This window comes from Neopelma chrysocephalum, unplaced genomic scaffold, assembly GCF_003984885.1.
Source record: "Neopelma chrysocephalum unplaced genomic scaffold, ASM398488v2 Primary Assembly neopelma1_24, whole genome shotgun sequence".
Lineage (NCBI taxonomy): Eukaryota > Metazoa > Chordata > Aves > Passeriformes > Pipridae > Neopelma > Neopelma chrysocephalum.
In genome coordinates, this window is record NW_020897693.1 from 47,179,790 (window position 1) to 47,197,869 (window position 18,080).

The 18,080-nt window shown below is 38.8% G+C and overlaps 1 protein-coding gene across 10 annotated transcripts in view; it reads right to left on the minus strand.

Moving 5' to 3' along the window:
- The window catches only part of CDC42BPB (CDC42 binding protein kinase beta), a 95,327-nt gene that overhangs the window by 64,371 nt on the left and 12,876 nt on the right, over window positions 1-18,080 (minus strand). For all 10 annotated transcript variants that reach the window (XR_003532662.1, XM_027674021.1, XM_027674012.1 and 7 more), the window contains exon 2: window positions 2,648-2,739. Coding sequence is in view for 9 of the 10 variants with exons in the window: in XM_027674021.1 (XP_027529822.1) it covers window positions 2,648-2,739 (92 nt within the window). In the remaining variant the exon portion in view is untranslated. The remainder of the gene's footprint in view (window positions 1-2,647; window positions 2,740-18,080) is intronic.

The window sequence follows — 18,080 nt, forward strand, 5'->3', positions numbered from 1 at the left end:
AACTTCATTTCCACTGAGGGGGATGGGATGTTTGAATTGCTTTAGTTAAGTTCCATGCTTTTCCAAATGAAAGAATATGAAACACATTGTTGATTCAGGCACTCCAAACACTATTAATACAAGTTTTCATCCAGAATTCGTATCTTTTATACACCTTAAGACTTTTGATCCAAAGCTAAGAAAGGTCATCCTAAAGCCCCATGGCAAATATAAACTGAAGTCTCTGGAAGTGCATATAAATACTTCATTCTGCTGTTGTACTGAAATTTCCAGTTGGTCAATTCCTTAAGTGGAGAAGAGCATCTTTTGAAAAAGAACAGAACAAGTACTATGGAAAACAGCCCTTCCTTAAGTTACACTGTTGGAAGGCAATCCCAACACTGACTCCATCTGCAAGTCACTATAAAGGGTTCCCATTTTTGATAGCTATAGCATTCACAAGTCTAGCTCTGAAAAGATCCAGAAATCCCTTCTAATCTTGCCAAAAGACAAACTGCCAAAATACTAATCTAAAATTCTTTAGATATTAGTGGTCACAGCCACTATAGCAAGTAATTCAGCACAGCGAGACCAGAACAACATCAAAGTATCCTGTGCTGAGCCTTCCCATCTATACTGTATGCAGTTCAGGAATTTTGTTTCAGACTGTATCCAGCCTGGTTTCCCGGACCAAACATGCTTTGAAGCTGTTAGGAGAGTCAAACCCAGCGATTGATTCTTAGGTACTCCTTGGGCCCAGAAGCGCATTTGGCGCACACCTGGAATGGAGGTTCTGGTTATTTTCCTCCAAAAGAAATCCAGCACATGCTTAGTAAAATCATTCTGCAGTAAGCAGGGACACTGTCTTCAAAACAGTGTTACTGCTTTGAACCAAAACCCTAATAGAGAGGTAGACACTTACCTACTACTGTCTTGATTCTCCAGGCCTTCTATCTACTCACAAACCTCTCTGCTTAGAACTCCTTCCTGGACTAAATTTGTAGTTTTTTTCAGACCTTCCTCGGACTTAGCAAATTTTTCCAATTCTTGCTTTTTCCTGCCAAACTCTTTGCAGTAACTTTTTTCTTTAAAAGTCATGTTCAAATAACACATACCAGCTAAAAAGAAACACTCAAGTAACTGATTTCCATGCAGTATTTCCACTGCCCTAACATTCCCTTTTTTGTAACAAATGTTGTACTTATCAAGTTCAACATCCACTAGAAAGTGAATTTTTGTCTTACAAGTCAAGACGCTACTGTTTATCTCCACATTTTACTTAAAATGCTCCAGTTCCTTCAGAAACTGTATTCACAATAATTGCAACTGAACTACCTGTTACCTCATCATATCATTAGATGCTGGTACAGATGAAGAGGTATTCTTGAAACACTAATTTCTGTCTCAGGAGTCCACTTTTCTCAAAAGCAGTCTCTGAAGCAGCTTAAAATTATGTGGATATGAAGCTATTACTTCATGAAGCTATCACTGCACATATAAACCTCATTACTTTCTGAACCCAGTCCAGTAGGGTCCTGGAATTTCTGGTATTTCTCCAGCTTAGGTTCTGGTCGGCCTCGGACAGCCCTGTCCCACAACCAAACCCTTCGTGGAAGAGTTTGAGGTGTCCAGGGCACACCATGCTTGGAAGGAAAGGCCTGCATGGCACACAGTCCTGCTCTCTGTGGAGACAACAGGAGATGGAGACGAGGAAGTTCATCCTTAGCCACCAGCAGCAGAAGCTGTAACCAAGTGCTAATGGGCTGAATTGAGCCACTAACAGCAGTCTCTAAATTTCACTTTAGTGTGGCACTACTTAAAAGAAGTTTCCTGGAAGAAATCGAAGGGTTTTTTTCTTCTAGAAATTCTCTAGTTAATAACCTCTCTTGCTGACAGCTATGACTTTAGTTACCTGTACTTAAATGCTGAAAGGGTTGTCTTTGACGTTCTCCAGAAGTCTCAGGTATCCTATGCCTGCTGGAGGGGACACGCTCACAAATGCTTTTGCCAGTGGCAAGCCCTACCAGACTTGTGTGACTGATGAGACTTTCATGAAGCATATTAAGAAGTAAAGCTTCAGTCCAGGGTCCTGGGACTGGCGAGTCCTCAAAACACAAGGCGTTCCTATCATCCCAGCATGATTCAACTCGCTGTCCAAAAAACAGATCCAGCAGCCTTTGATCTTCAAAGATGACAGGGAGCAGTCTTTGAGGCAGCCAAATGCGTCTTTCTGCATTACCAGATTGCTACAGAGACAGGCAGATGGGTGGAGCAACCTCTGCGCTCCTGCCATAGAAGCAGCGCAGTTCTGTGTTAAATTAGAGCAGCACCCAGCAGTACATATGGCAAGTGGGAGAAGAGATCCTAAATTCAGCTGTGCAGCTTCTAGGTGGGACCACCCTGTTCATAAACACATTCAAGAGACACTTGTTTTGCTACACTGAAGTCGGAATGAGCCAGTCACAGAAATGGCAGAACTGGACACTAAATAACCTGCTTCAAAGGGACCTGGCACTAGTACCTAGCTTCATCTCACATTTGGAAGTATTTTAACACATCTGTGTGAATCTTTTGTCTTTAGGACAAGTACAGGTGAACTATAGCAAGAAATCAGATGCACAAACGATGAAAGTTATATTAGTACAACTGTGAGTAAAAAATCTCTTACCTCTCCAAATGCACCTCTTCCGATCACTTTTATAATTTCAAAGTCATCTCGATGGAGTTGCATTTCCTTTACCAATTTTGTAAATGGTTTTGCTGTTAAAGAAAAAAAAAAAGAAAATTCAATTATAAAGAGAAACACTGCAAGCCAAAATAATCCATAAACCAAAGGTCAAAAGTACTTGTTGCATACCCAGAACAACAGTAAATCTTCAACTATTAGGACTACAGAAGGAAAAAAAAGTTATTAACACTATTTAATTAACACTTAAAAGTTTTATAAAAAGTTCAATCGTATGAGTGGCTCTGCCTTGGTGCTAATGCGTAATGAGTAAAGTGGTCTTTCAGAAGGATTCCCCCCCCCTTTCTTTAGGGCTTTGTGAATCAGTAAAGGACCATGTGAAAGGGAGATAGCTCATTCATTTTTGGTAAACCCTAGAGACAATCTGTCCTACCCTTCAGCCACTAGATTAATTCTCTTCTTAAGTAGAGTGCAGCTTTACTTTTTATTATTTCAGCTAGTACCAGCTAAAGCTTTAACAGCCGACTCTCAAGAGAGATTGTCTCTACCCAACAGCAATGAAACCATTTCCCACAAGATCTGTGGCTAATTTAGGATTTTTACTTTGAACTATCTTTTCTGTTAAGCAACATTCACCAGATCTCAATTAGACCAAGTACTGAAGGGCTCCAGCCTAAAAGATGTCCAGTGATTAACTAACCCACACTTACTTTATTCTGTGGTCCCACTGGATTCATGACATTTCTCAAAATATTTGGTTGATAAATTCTACTGCACCTGCAGCTCCATCAATTTTTTCCTCTCCAGATTACAGCACGGGGATCACTATTTAGATACGACGTTCGTTACAATTCACTACTCTGATTAAGAAGATCAAATCCATAAGGAAAAACAGTGGTGCAAGTGCAAGCCAAACTGCACAAGGGCAAGTATGCACAAGCAAAGCAGCAGCTCACTCTTCAAACTAAGCACAAAAAGATCGCTGCTCTTCACTTCATCACAAACATTATTAGACTAAAAAGAATGAAGTTCTTCAACACATGTATTTTTCCCATGTGCAACTGAATAAAATATCACAGAACTAGTACTTGTAATTCAGCCCAGACTCCTGTTTTACCTCACCTTACACTATGATTAAGCTAATGAGTTACAAGCCAAACAGAATTCCTACAAGAGGGGTCATTGCCTTGATTTCGGATGATAACACAAACAAACGTACCCTTACAACGACACAGACAGAAGTCTGAACTGGAGACTGCAGATTTCAGTATAAAGTCTAACAAAGAAAGCCTGAAAACTTCTCAGCAAAAAATCACCAGAGCTAAAAAAATGAAGAAACAGCTGTACTGAAGAATAACCATGTTGCTTCCTTATACTTAGGAGAGGTGTTACTAAAAAGGTTCCTCCAGAAGTAATACACCTTTCACTGCGTGTTTCTTGTCTACCTGAAGTATGAACTTCATCCTAGCTTTTCTGCTAGACTCCCTATTTCAGCTGGACAGAAATGCCTACCACAGTCTTCCTCACCACAAGGTCATTGAGACTATCACCCCAACCCCCCAAATTGTTTATAAACACCACCTCAAACCAGTTAGAGACCTATACCAGTCCAATCAGACACCTGTACAAGTAAATACCACTGCTGATGCCTGTGATATTTGTCAATTATTCTGCAAGGTTCTCTCACCTCCCTCCCACCAAACCAAGGCAGACTGAAGAAACACAACTGCAGACAAGAAATAAACATGACAGTTCCATTATTAAGTATGAGGTTGCTACTACAGAAAGTGGTTCTTTGGACTAATTTTGCAGAACATCAGCTTCTGTTATTAAAATTCAAGGAGAGGGGAAATGAAATCTAGTAATTTTATTTCTGTGGTCACTAACACAATAATAGTTTTTGTTTTAAATAAATAACAAATTTTAGCAATAGTTCTGATAAGCAAACAGAACATGAAAATCATAGAATCATAGAATGGTTTAGGTTGGAAGGGACCTTGTCCCTGCCCATGGGCAGGGACACCTTCCACTAGGTGTTTTATATTTCAAAAGATAATAAATATTATGTATCAAGCAGAGTACATACTTTAATTTCAGTAAGCAGAAGAAATAGTGTCCACAGGGAAGGGCATGAACGTCACCTTTCTAGGAATTATACCCTTGAAGAAGGAAGGATGAGCAGCCCTCATTCTCCTGACCACCATTTCAATTAAAAAACTTCAAGAGTTTTAGTTGATCTTGTTTTTTCATCTCAATTGGTCAACTGAAGTAGTGCTTTTAAAATTAAATATTTTAATATATGTAAATGAAAAAAGTATTCTCTCCTAAAAGGAAGTTACTATTTTTACAAGCCATTTGTGCACTTAACTAATGTTTGCTTTTAGTATTTAGTAGGTGTTGGTGTTCGGAAACACAGCAGCTTCAGTGGTCTCTCTCTTGGAAAGCACTAAACATGAATACTTGAATGTACAGAAATATTTTAAATTGGACAGGACTTCTCTTGAAATAGAAAGATTTGAGTCTTATAATAAAACCTAATACCCACAGAATCTTATCATCACAGAGACCACAACAAAAGTTACACATCAAGTCAGAGTTCAAAGGAGGCAACAGACCAGTAATTCATTTAAACTCATATTTACTTTATTAGCACTTGTTTACACCAGGATGTGACCTGCTGCATTTAAGTACTGGATTTCACAATTTCTATCTCTTAGTAAGTTAAATCAAAAAATATTTCCTATTTGATTTCCTACTCTCCTCCCAGGAGGCTGCTGTTCCTCAATCTGCAAATATCCAGACCAGTAGCATGCAGAGAACTGGTAAAACTGAGGGAGGAGAAACTTCCACCAAAAAGTAGCAGAGACAGGCTGTGTTTGCTGTGCTTGCCAGAACAATGCCAAGTGATTTATCACTAGCTAACTGGTAAAAAGATCCAGCTTTTCCTTTTACATATCACTATTTGATAAATAGGGAACTCAAGACAAACTTATCTCCATATACTGGAATGAATAATTACATTTTACTGATTAGTTCTGATCCTAATATTGAAGGCAGAACTTATGATTTAGAGTTGATTTAATACTTAATGAAAGTATTTCATCCTGGCAAACAGAAGCATTAGCTGTGCTGGGGGTTTTGTTGGCAGTGATTACTGAATTTTGTTATATATACACACTGTTGTCAGGGTAACATTAGCTGAGAGTAATTGCAAGAGTTTGCTTATTCATGACTGTGAGGATGTAATCAGAATTTGGGATAGACATTCTACATGCAAATATTTGTATGCATCACTGCCTTTTCTCTCAAGCTCATTTTGCATTATTGTACTTATTCTTGTTTGGAAGAAGGGTGCTCTCCATAAGGCCAGACAACAAAAAAACCCAACAAAACCCCAAAGAACTAATTTTAAGGAGCCAAGTAATGTACGCTCTCAAGAATATAATACAAAACAGTAACAGTTGATGTTTTGATTCATAATGGGAAGTGAAATGCCAACCTTTATTTCTTCATTGAACAGCAGGGTACATATGAAAGACATAATTTTCCACATTCAATTTCTATTCTGATCATATTCTCCTCTTCCACTGATAGCTGGGATTACGATATTTTATTTACACGAAAACATCAATTTGAATAATTTGAAAATACATTTTAAAGCACAGTTACAGGTAAACAGGTTTGTGATTTAGGTTTGAGAGCTGGTGCACCTACACTGCAGTCAATCTGTATTATGCCACCTGATAGAAAATATTTGAAGGCTGTTTCAGAATGACTAAAAGCTGCAGGAAATGCCAGCGGAGATGATCTGACACAGGAGACTGGGCACTCTGCACTGCTACCCCAGGAATGGGTGCACACCAGCCTCTGTCAACATCAGAAGCTTTTGCCAAATTGCCTCTCATTTCTGAAGGCAGGTCAGGGAAGGATGACGGTATTGTCAACATCACCATCAAAAAATAAAAGGTTAACTCTTCCCACCTAGAATGCAATTAAAAATGAGAAGTGTCGAGGTATATTTTACATTTTTACTTTCTGTTCAGATTCTGAATCATTCAATTTATGTCAATAACTTACCATCTGGAATCACACCAGCCAGCACCTTTATATCAGTGGGCAAAAGACTACCCGCTGGGTTTATGATAACTACTGCTTCAGTGGTGGAATTATCCGATGCCTGTAATTTGAGGACTCCTCCATATTTTGTTAGGCAGTGCAAGTTTCCAGAAAGTCACAAAAATCACTCAGCTGAAGCTGCCAAATGTTCAAGAACATCTGATGTTTTGTATCATTGGCAGCTCCAAGTTTTAAATAAATGTGACAACTGCAAGCAAACAATACACAGACTCACAATTCAGGTTGAAAGGGACTACCTGGTCTCTAATCCAACCTCCTGCTCAAATCACTGTCAATACTGATTTCAGACCAGGTTACTCAGAGTTCTGCCTGGTCAGGTTTCAAAAACTTCCAAGGATGGAGACTCCATGGGCTCTTGGAGAACCTTGCTCATATACTGGACTGCCTTACACCAAGTAGTTTCACAGTTCGGAACCGATCCTGGAAGTGATTTGAGGTTTAAGTCATTACATATGATAACAAACTGAGGTAGATCTACCCTGAAGGTACGTCCAAACTGCCTGGTCAGATAGAAATTCATCTGCCACCACAGTCCCTTTATCTACTCATCCCCTTTACAAAACATTGTGGTAGGCAACTATGTGAATTGCAAAAGATTAATGTCAGGGAAACAAGAAAATGACACAGATAACTGTCTGTGGAGCCACACTCCCACCAGGCAGATACAATATTTTATTTAAGTTGTTTTCTTTGGAGAAAGAACATGAAAGAGCAGCAAGTTTTACCATTTCCCTCAACCATCCCTCTTAACTTACATTCTAGAAATCAAGTAACTTATTTGCCCTCTGTGCACCCTTTTCAAAGAAACAGCATTCCTATGATATTGCTACTAAAACAGAAGGCTGGCAGGTTTAACAAGTTAGTGCTTGTATACACATCTTGGAAGATACTCACACCCAGGTAGCCCCAACCTGCTCACTAGGGTGATAAATACCTGTTACAACCCACACTTGAGTTTTAAAGAAGTATAATCGCCTTGCTACCCAATTGTGAAATTTTCCCTGTACTTTAAAAATGTAATTTTTTTTATTCTTCCATCTTTTGCTGACTTCAGTTTTAATTTTTCCAAATATAGACCCTTGCCTCCCTTTTCCTGTGCTGCCTGTTTCCTCTTACTGTCAACCCATGTGAAAGCTTTCCTTCAATCTGGTTTCCTAAGGAAATAAGGTATGTGTGATCCCACTGTTGGGCAGTCTGAGGCCATTCCTCCCACCCACTATCTTTTGATCCCAGTGAACACCCTTCCACTTTATCAAATTTCACTGAAGTTATCTGAAGATACCAAGTTGCTACAAGTTTTATTAAAAAAACGGCAGCGACTAGAAGACACCCACAGTATCACCTCCACTAAGGGAAAGGCTGCATCAGGAATACAGCGGTCACCCGGCAGCCAGCACACACCAAGGTGCAAAGCATCCGTGGTCATGCAGGGACAGGGGAGCAACACAACACAGTAGAGGGAAGAAAGGAAGAGTGCAGCAGAAAAGGGAAGGTAGTACAGTGGGAAGGGCAGGGGGTTATTCCACTGAACCTAGTAAAGGAGGTAGATACAAATTCTACAGGGTTCAAACTTCACCAAAGTTCTGCTGTTTACAAGCCAAAGGTGACACATTCTGTGTTCTCTGACACATTTTCTGCTTGCCCTCCCTCCTGTTTTTATGACATACATACACACACTTCCATTACTCTGTCTGCCTCTTGCTCAATGATCCGATTCTTCGTCATTCATCAACATCCATTAGACCAGTGCAGTGGTGCAAGACTTTGGTTATCACTACAATGACACAAACTCCACAACCTGGTTACCTCTTGCAAAGTGCCTACAGCCCTTGCAGAACAGCCTCCTGATACGACACTGCTTCACACACTGTTAGAGTCCTCTTTATGCCCCGAGCAAGGGGCCATCCAGTTTTACAGTGCCTGGATACTCAGTATTTCCTAATTTTAAGATGTTCTCTTCTAACAGCATTTATCGGAACTAAAATGACAGTAGAAACAGACACTAACACAACAGCAAGAAAGTCTGAGTCTTCTTAAGGCTGATTTTAAAGACAGTGAGTGGTAGCTAATTATTAAATATCATATTTTTCTTTATTTGGTATCCAAATACTTAAAAAATGCTCAAGCTCTTCTGAAGAACTATTGCACAGAGGTATCCATTTGCAGCCATGATTATGGATTTGTTTATTTTATAAAAGCTTTCTGGCATATGTGAAAGTGTCTGACCACTTTCAATCAGATACCTTGCTGACACTTAACAGAACTATGAATTGGGACAAGATTTGGATTAGATAATTACATGCAAACCCCTCAAAAATTTAAAAGGATAAAAAGATAATTAGTTTTAGGCATAAACCAAGACTGAGTGCTCATAGCTTCTGCATTTGCTCTGTAAGTGGCTTTATCAATTACAGAAGAACTGACTGTAGTATTTAGAATTTGTACACTAGTCTGTGATAACTGCATGAAAAATTTAATCACCAAGCTAAAGGGTAATGGCACTGGGAAACGCTTTGAAGAAAAATATTGAGTAGTAGTTCTGATGTTGATCCTATTAGTGCTGCTAAATTTGCCAGCAGAAGAGCAAGGCATTTGCCTTGAAACATCATCTGTGTTCACTGCTACTCTTTTTGTGTGGCAAGCCCCAAGTGCAAGAGCCATACAGAAGGACTCAATCAGCAGCAACATGCCAGCTTGCTGATGAATGTTACCACAAACACTTAATAGCTGGCTATCTGCCTGACTAGCCCATTCACTGCTTTTCATGCTTACAATGAAAGGACACCAAAGATAATACGCAAGGTTTGAACAGAGTAGAAGAGAGGAACACACAGATGGTTCCCAATAGTCTAAGTGACAAAACATGTTGCCAGTTTAATCAAAGCCACCGCATGTGTCCTTGAGAACTAAACAGCAACAGTGTTCTAGCAGGTGAGAGGAAGTAAGTGCTGGCTTACATACCCAAAAAAACCAACAAATGACTATTTGCTGTACTCATATATATGCAAGACCTTAGTTTACCAAAAGAAAAATAATGGTCAGGTAAAATAAAAACAACATGTCAATCAGACCTAAAGGTAATGGCATATCCCAATACTACAAGGGATGCAAGTACAAGGAGAAGAACCTCATATCGAACAGAGGACGAAGCTCAGTGACCAATTTCTCATCTTACTGTTGTGTTACTGTCATGGAATGATTCAAATTTAGGGAAATATTACTTGGTCTCTAGAAGCAATTCAGGCAGGATTTGTATTTTCTTCTTTTTTTTTTTTCCCCCTCCAAACATTGGAGTTGATCTTGGAAGATGGAACTATTAGTACTAAGACTGAAGAAAAACATGACTGTGAATAGCATTTTGTTTGGGAAAGCCAGAAGTGACTTACTATCCACACAAACCCGGTGAAGCTTCACAACATGTAGCATTTCAGATACAGCAGGAAAAAAGACTGAACAGTGAACAAGAAAACCTGCACCTTTGGGAGTGCTCATTGGGGCATTTCAGAAAATATTCAGCAGCTTGAAATGAAGTTCTAGCCAAACTTTCACAGGAGAATGAAGAAAGCTCCCAGAGAAATTATGTTCCTGACTGCACTTTGTAGTCCAGTTTTTCATACTTCTTTCCAACTTCTCACATTTGTTTGGGAGAGGGAAAGCTAATATGCCTCTCTAACCTTTCCCTAGGGTTTCCAGCTCCTTCAGCAGACTATGCACCAAACATGGATTCATTGGTGGTTCATCAGCCTCTTCAGCCTTAGAGCCTTCACTGACTAACCTACCGAGCAGAAGCTCAGCCTCTGCAAGTTGTCACTCTCTGAAGAGATTGAAACAAATGTATCTTGCTTCTACTCAAATTTTTTAAGATTTACAAAGGTGGTACTTTCCTTCCTCCTAAGCCTTGCTAAAAAATGCAAAGAAAATATTACTATTCCATAATAAAGAAACTTTTCCACTCTTGTATAACTGTTGATACCAAATGCCTTCATAGGCTTCATCTTCAGTCCTTTTACTTTCCTCAAAATGATCATACCCAGCCCGGAAGACACATGTACATCAATCCTATACAGGCTCTTTTGAATTATACATTTTCCTTGGAACAGCCTGACATTCCAGACATTTCAGACAACTGAATAGGGAGCTACATGACCACTTTAATTCATAAAGGAAATTCATTCTGCTGCTGAAAGAGTTTTTCTTTGTTCCTTCCTACCACACTCCACTCTATCGTTTGGATCAACATTAGCATTCATGTGTACGTCAAACCAGGAAACATCTCCAGACGAAAGCTGACTTGTCTGTCCCATTCCATCTCATCCCACCAAACCATTCGCCCAGTGGGACTCAGATACACCTGCAACGTTGGCACCCCAGTCCAATGCAGGGAGAAGGACAAGAGTGGAGAAGGGCAAAATGGCTTTTGGAATTGATGTGAATCTGGTTTGGACTGCAGCAAGCATGGAAGTGCTAGTCCAGAGCCTGTTTCTAGGAAACCTGTACCAAATTAGCACAGGATCTTCCAAGATACATGTCAAAACATTGTAAGAAATGGATGTGACACGCCACAGAATGCAATCTCTGTTTAATATAGCTTTATCCATGCCTTAGTTTTTCTGTACTCCTAGTTCAGGGCCAGATTTTGCAGGTGTTGGAGAGGCCATTTAAGCCACAGCAAATGGTAATCGCATATTGAAGCACATCCGTAATGGAAAAATTGTTTCAGGGTTTTACATGAATCACTAGTTCCAAACAGTAAAATTTCAATGATTCCATTTCTTTTATTCCATAACAACATTGTAAATATTGCTAAAATCCACTTATTTTACTGCATGATGAATAATCTTAAAAAGATAGTTAATTATTTTTTTGTAGAATAGTTTGAGAATTATGACTGCTCAGAAAAAGAACTTTGATATCATCACTTATTTTTCAGATGGTTTCAAAGCAGAGATTAAGAAAATCTCAAATTTGAGCTCACCCAAATTTCAACAACATAGGATGAAACTAAATTTCATCAGACCTAGCACCTCTTGCACACCCTGCTAAGAAATAAAATAACTCCAATCTGATGACCACACTGTGCTGATATAAGCTTACATGCGCTTACATGCACTTACATTAATTAAGCCACCACTTACATCATCAATGTATGAGCAAAGTTCTAGTTTCTGACTGCATGCTTTATTTCACTTTAGAAGTAAAACTTAGCAAAAAAGTAGCATCAATTACTTACAGTGAATGCACATCTTTTTTTTTTTGCTCCAGATATATGCAAGATGTTCTCGCAAGTGACTATAAACTTAATGCATGCAAAATGTAACAGAACAATTTATACTTTACACTGGTGCCGTATTTACCACATGCCAACTCCTTTATTTTAGAGGTTAGAGGTTTCTATGAAGTTCTTTTAGCCAAAGCACTCTACAGAAATGCACTTAGGAGTGACAGGAATGAATCCACATAATGAGGTATCCCTTTTAGTTTAATGACACAACCATAGTGGATTGCTGCAACCAGAGGGGCAGTTCCAGAGATCGCTCTCTTCCTTGTATCAGCTCCAACAAATTCAGCTGGTCTCACCTCACTGACCTGATTCTACTCACGAAACCAGCGGGATCCTGAGACACACAACACAACTATCATCCTGTAATTTAACAAATTGAATCATCATTGCTGAAGGGTCGTGAGAGGCTGCTGTGCCAGCACAAGCAAGAAGGGTAAAGGAGGACAGCTGTTCTTCAGAGGTCACTGTCCCAAGTGGCACAGGGTGTGATAAACTGCCCACACATCAGCCTTTGCTGCCGTCCAGTTGCTGCAGAGGTGGCCTGCCTTGGTGCTAACACCCATGGAAAGCTGGATCAGGGAGCAGAGACAAACAACAATTACCTTTTTCCTGATACTTCAGTTCCCAACCATATCAACACCACAAACTAGGAAACATAAGGCTAAGGATCAGCTTACAGTGCTACAGAACTGCATCTGACTTTTATTTTTTTGATGGCTCAAGGCTGCAACACTACACATATAAACACCCTGTTTTTCAATTTCAAGAGTTCAAGTAGCAGCAGCAGCTACTGTAAGTACAGGTGTGGCACATCTTTCTCTTCACTTCCTTCTAAATGGCAGTGTAGAGGAGGACATTTTCTCAGACATTACTCACCCTGTTTCAAAAGTTGCCTGGAGCTTGAGAGATAATTAAAAGGTCACTGAAAGTCATATTTTTGCCATAGGAAAAGGCCACGAAGACATGCGACAACAATTATTGTAACCAGGCATTAGAATATTTGGAGTAGCTCAAGTTACTCTGAAGGAGAGAAGAGGGGGATTGTCTTTAATCCTGCAGAGAATACTAACAAGTCCCATGCTAAGATTTGCTACACATTATAGTGGATGGCTCAGAGTGGTTTTTTTATTATTATAAATACTCTCACTCAGTTCTCTCTCTAGACCAGGAAATCTAGAGCCAAGGCCATTCTGTCTCAGTCTACTAATTCCAATGTCACCAGCTGGGAGCAAGGAAGTGGAAGACCATTTACAGCAGCACTATTTTCACGGACTCCAGGTGCTAAAGGTCACTACCAACAAAACTCAGGGCAAACATTAAGAGCATGGCCAGCCACCTGTAACAGCAAAATCATTGGGGTTTGGGTCATTCAGAAGGTAAGCGCAGCTCCAGAGGGCATGTCAGGATGTTTCCTAACACTTACTGCTCAGACAGGATATAAAAAGCGTAGAAAGGAAAGAGAAATACATCTCTCAGCCTTCCAAGATGTGATGAAAACTTTATCCAGATAAGGCAACATGCTTCTAATTTCACTTTGCAACTTTTCCCTAATGTCTGACACTGACATAGCATAATTCACAATTTGTCTATCCCCAGGCTTTTCATATACTACAGTTAAAATTTAAAATGGGTAAGGAAGGTCTAAATTTTTACCACATGGAGGAAGGGGAGAATCTACTGGAAAACTATGAGGACATCCTAAACTTGGCCTTAGATACAGATTTCTAAAAATGGAGTCAAATTGTATGGTACATGGATCATTAGCAGTACAGAATTTTTTATAAGTAGTAATGGCTCAAAAAAACCCACCCCCAAATAAAAAATTCCCCAAATGTCATTATTAGGAAATAAACCAAGAAGCCTGCAGAATACTGTTTTAGAATATTGCCCATTCCAGCTATCAGTTTGCTAGCATCAACTAATTAGTCTGAAGTTTCAGACTGACCAAGATCATAACGCCTGCTATTACATAAAGAAAAAAAAGCCATTTAAATCTTGCCTGGAAGCAGGGTTTGGTTTTTTAACACACAATGAATAGCCCTGAAAGAAAACATTTTGGATAAATGATAATTTAGAATATTAGATACATGACAGTTTATACGTTTGAATTTTTAAACTGTCCTTTAAATCAAAAAGTCGTCCTTAGGGAAGTCAAATCCTGGAACAGTTAGGAGTGAATTTTTAAAATCTAACTGATTTACAGCATGACTAAACAGCTTTAACATCACATATATATGCAAACCATACGGAACAAGAATCTAAAAATAGAACACCATGCCTTTTCCTAGAGACATTTCCAAGTTTCCAAGCATTATAAATTCAGCTTTCTCTAGTACAGGCAGGATGAAGTTCTTCCTTCTTCTCTCCCCCTCATTCTGCATTTTTATCATGCTTTCCTATCCAAATTTTTGCTAATTTATGTACAGTACACTGAATAAGCTCTTTCCCCTTATCTCAGTATTTTGTGTATCAAAGAACAGTTTTGGTTTTGATTTTGTTTAGTATTTATAGCCTGTCTTTTCCTAACATCTTTGCTGTGATATCTTTTCAATTCTTAAATCCAGTTTCTGGATCATGATTTTAGAAAAGCTCTCAACAGACTGCCAGCCCACATGATGTGCTGTCTAATGGACATGCTTCTAGGCATTCCCAAACCTCTTGTAGGCTCCCAGAAGCTTGTATCCTCCACACTAACATTCCAATGCAGAACATACCTCCCATTACTGCACACTCCAGCATGATCAGCAGCAGTCCAAGATCCCTGGGTTCTAGCTTCTCCCTCCTTCTTGCCTTATATTCTTAAAGCCAGTAAGAAACAAAACTGTTCAATCACTACCCTCACAGTTGTAGATATCACGTCTCACCTTTACGTCTTGCTCCTCAGTTTTTCAAGGTAGGCATATCAAGTGAGGATCATCCCAACAAGTTTTTATATCAGATGAAGTATCAGATAGAACATTCTGCTTTTAAGCTTGTCATTTTAAACACAACTTTTCAGTTTTGTACACTCCTGTTTACTTAAATTTAGGTGTAAGATTATCCACATGCCATCTGTGTTTAATAAGCACCACATCCATAATCCTTTTGCCCTAAGATTTATTTCCACACATTTAGGCGGACAGTTCCTTTTCTTTACTCATCTACAGCCCATCTAGACAGGTGTGTTGATTTCAAAACAAAGTCAATTACTAGGGCATTTAGAACAAGCTTGTAGTACCCTGGCAATCTCAAATCTTCATCTGTACCTCAGGCTCCATTCTTTTGGCTTCCAACCTTTTTCTTTACTCATACTTGGAAATAACAACCAAACATTTGGAAGCTCCAATGCAACACCAGGGTGAGCAGCTGCATGCCAGTACAGATGCAGCTGGAAAACCCTACCAGTATAGAGGTGCTTTTACGGCTTTTCATTTCCAGAGTACGAACCAGTGAAGATGCATTAACTTCCTTCCACAAATCTTCTGACATAGTACTCGGCCTCTGAGGAGACCATGAGAAGAAGAGGTGACCACAAGCAGAAGAATGAGGAATTTCAGTCAATCCTCAAAATACTTTAACCTACTTCAATGCAACTGGAAACTCTGCAAAGTAGTATAGACATTGAGTCAGTATTTACAAAGAGGAAAGCCAAACAGTTGTCTTTCTACCTCCTTATGCATCATTTTAGCTATACCCCATTCCCTTCTTTTTCCCCACATAGAATTTAATATTTTCCTTTACTAATTTGTCTCCAGTGTCATCTAAGTAAACCTTGGCTACTTTGCCCATTCTGTGACTCTTTTAGCTCTTAAGTAATATTTTCCAATTGCATCGACTCACTTTAAAAAAAAAAAACGTCAGTCCCAAACCACAGTTTATAAAGACTGTCAAACTTTTCATCCTTGATAATGTAGTTCAGACAAGCTAGTTTCTTTTTTGGTGCTAGCTGAGGCTATGTAATCCTTTTCTTCCATAAACTTCTTTGGGATTCTCTAACGGAAAAGTCTGGAAGAGATGTAATCTCTAATTTTTTGCTTTACTTTATAATGTCTTAAGATAATATATATGCCAATCAGGTCATCTTTTTTTTCAAATATCATGAAAAGGTTGCTCAGGGTTGCTTGATAAATAACATATCATTCCACCTTTGGGTTGCCACTGTGAATCCAGCAAGGACATGAATATTACCAAAAATGTTTTTAATCTCTTGGTAGTTTCATGGTCTTTGAAGTAACATACAAGTTTCAATCTGGTTCTTATGGGCAGGTACAGACACAACACAAGTTTGTGGCAGTGGTCTGCAAGACAGAGATACCATGCAGCACAGAGGGGAAAGAAGACTGTGCTTATAAACTTGCATTTTTGTTGATCAAATTGTCTGTAAAGGAGTTTAAGTCTTGAAGACTATTCTTCTGGCAACTGTCCTAATGTTTATACCTTAACAGCAACAAAATTTCAGTTTTATAATAATTTCAGGAAGCTTAACTCTTGTTTCCTATGTAATTTGAATTTTAAAACTAAGTCCATAGCAGCATCATTAAAAAAAAATAATCCAGGACCATAAAAATCTTTAAAAAGAAGTAGCAGGAACAGTCATGTGTTAAACTATTCCACTTTATTATCTGCATGAGCAGCAAGTGTCACTTTGTCACTGTTTCTATTACTGTGCTCAGACTGCACCAGTAGTTACTCTTACACAGGAACAAAAATGCACCTAATTATTCTAAGAAATTTTACAATAGCAGAGTAGCTTGTGCAACTGCTGGCAAAAATTCGCCCCTGACTGAATGTTCTGCTGCATTTTAAAGGAAGGAAAGAAGCCAGAAGCATTCACAACTATATTATATGAACCCAAAATTTAAGAAATTATTCTTTACTGAAGATCCACTCTATGAGAAAGGCATTTTCAAAGAACCAAGAAGTCAACCCGAAGTCTCATCTTTCTTACATATTTGAATAGATCAAAACACCCAAGTCTAGTAAGAAACTTTATCTCATACGAAAAGTTTTTTTTGAGTGCCATCAGTTCCACTGCTCCTTCAAAATCTTCCTTTACAGACATTTTGGTAAATAAACTCAACTTAAAAGTTTTCCTTAAAGTACAAGAACTTCCAGAAGCACAGGTAAAGACATCTGGCCTAACCAATGTTTGTAGTATATTGATCAATATTTAGGACTTCAAATGATCTCTTTCCCACTCCTTTCTAACTCATGTACCTGCTTCTTTTTTATTCCAAGACTACAAGTTTTAAATCAAGTACTATGACTCCTCAACAATCTATTTCTGGATAAGTGTTAAAAGATTACAAGCTGACAGTGTTGATTTCCTCTTCCACAAATTGTTATGCACACCTAAAATTATTTCCCTGCCAATTATTTTTTTTTAATTTTTTTTAAACAAAAAATTATAACTAGCAGTTTCCACCCAAGTCTCAGAAAATGGAGAGGACAGGTTCTTAAGTGTTATATGGGACATGAAGGGGGAGGAAGAGATGAGGGCAAGGAGATTGAAGTAAGAAGTAGGTCTTGCCCATGCTTTCCTCTTGCAGAAAGATAATCCATTATCTTTCACCAGCTGTCACCCATTTCAGAGCTCCCCACAGAGCTCTGAAGGTAAATTACTGGAGCACATTTTCCAGTAAAGTCTCTGTATTATTTATTCTGTAGCTATCAAGCATACACTTGAAGAAAGAGCTATCATTACCAATGTGCAAAATGACATATTACAGCCATTGACACAAAAGATCATTGCTGCAATGTGTGCACAAACGTGTATTGCTTTTTTAAAGACATCACTGCAAAGTGCCTTCTCTAAATACAAATAGGAAATGAAAAGGGAAGAGTCTGAACTAAATGAAAGAGGAAATTAAGGACATGAGAGGAGGAGAATGATTTCTCAGTAGTTTTAACCAGCAAGACTCAGTCCAAAAAAAAGAAGTTATTGCCATTATTTTACTATCTGCTTTTTCTTCCAAGGTACCTGCAAGCGTGCATGTACCAGAGCACCTGAAACAACCA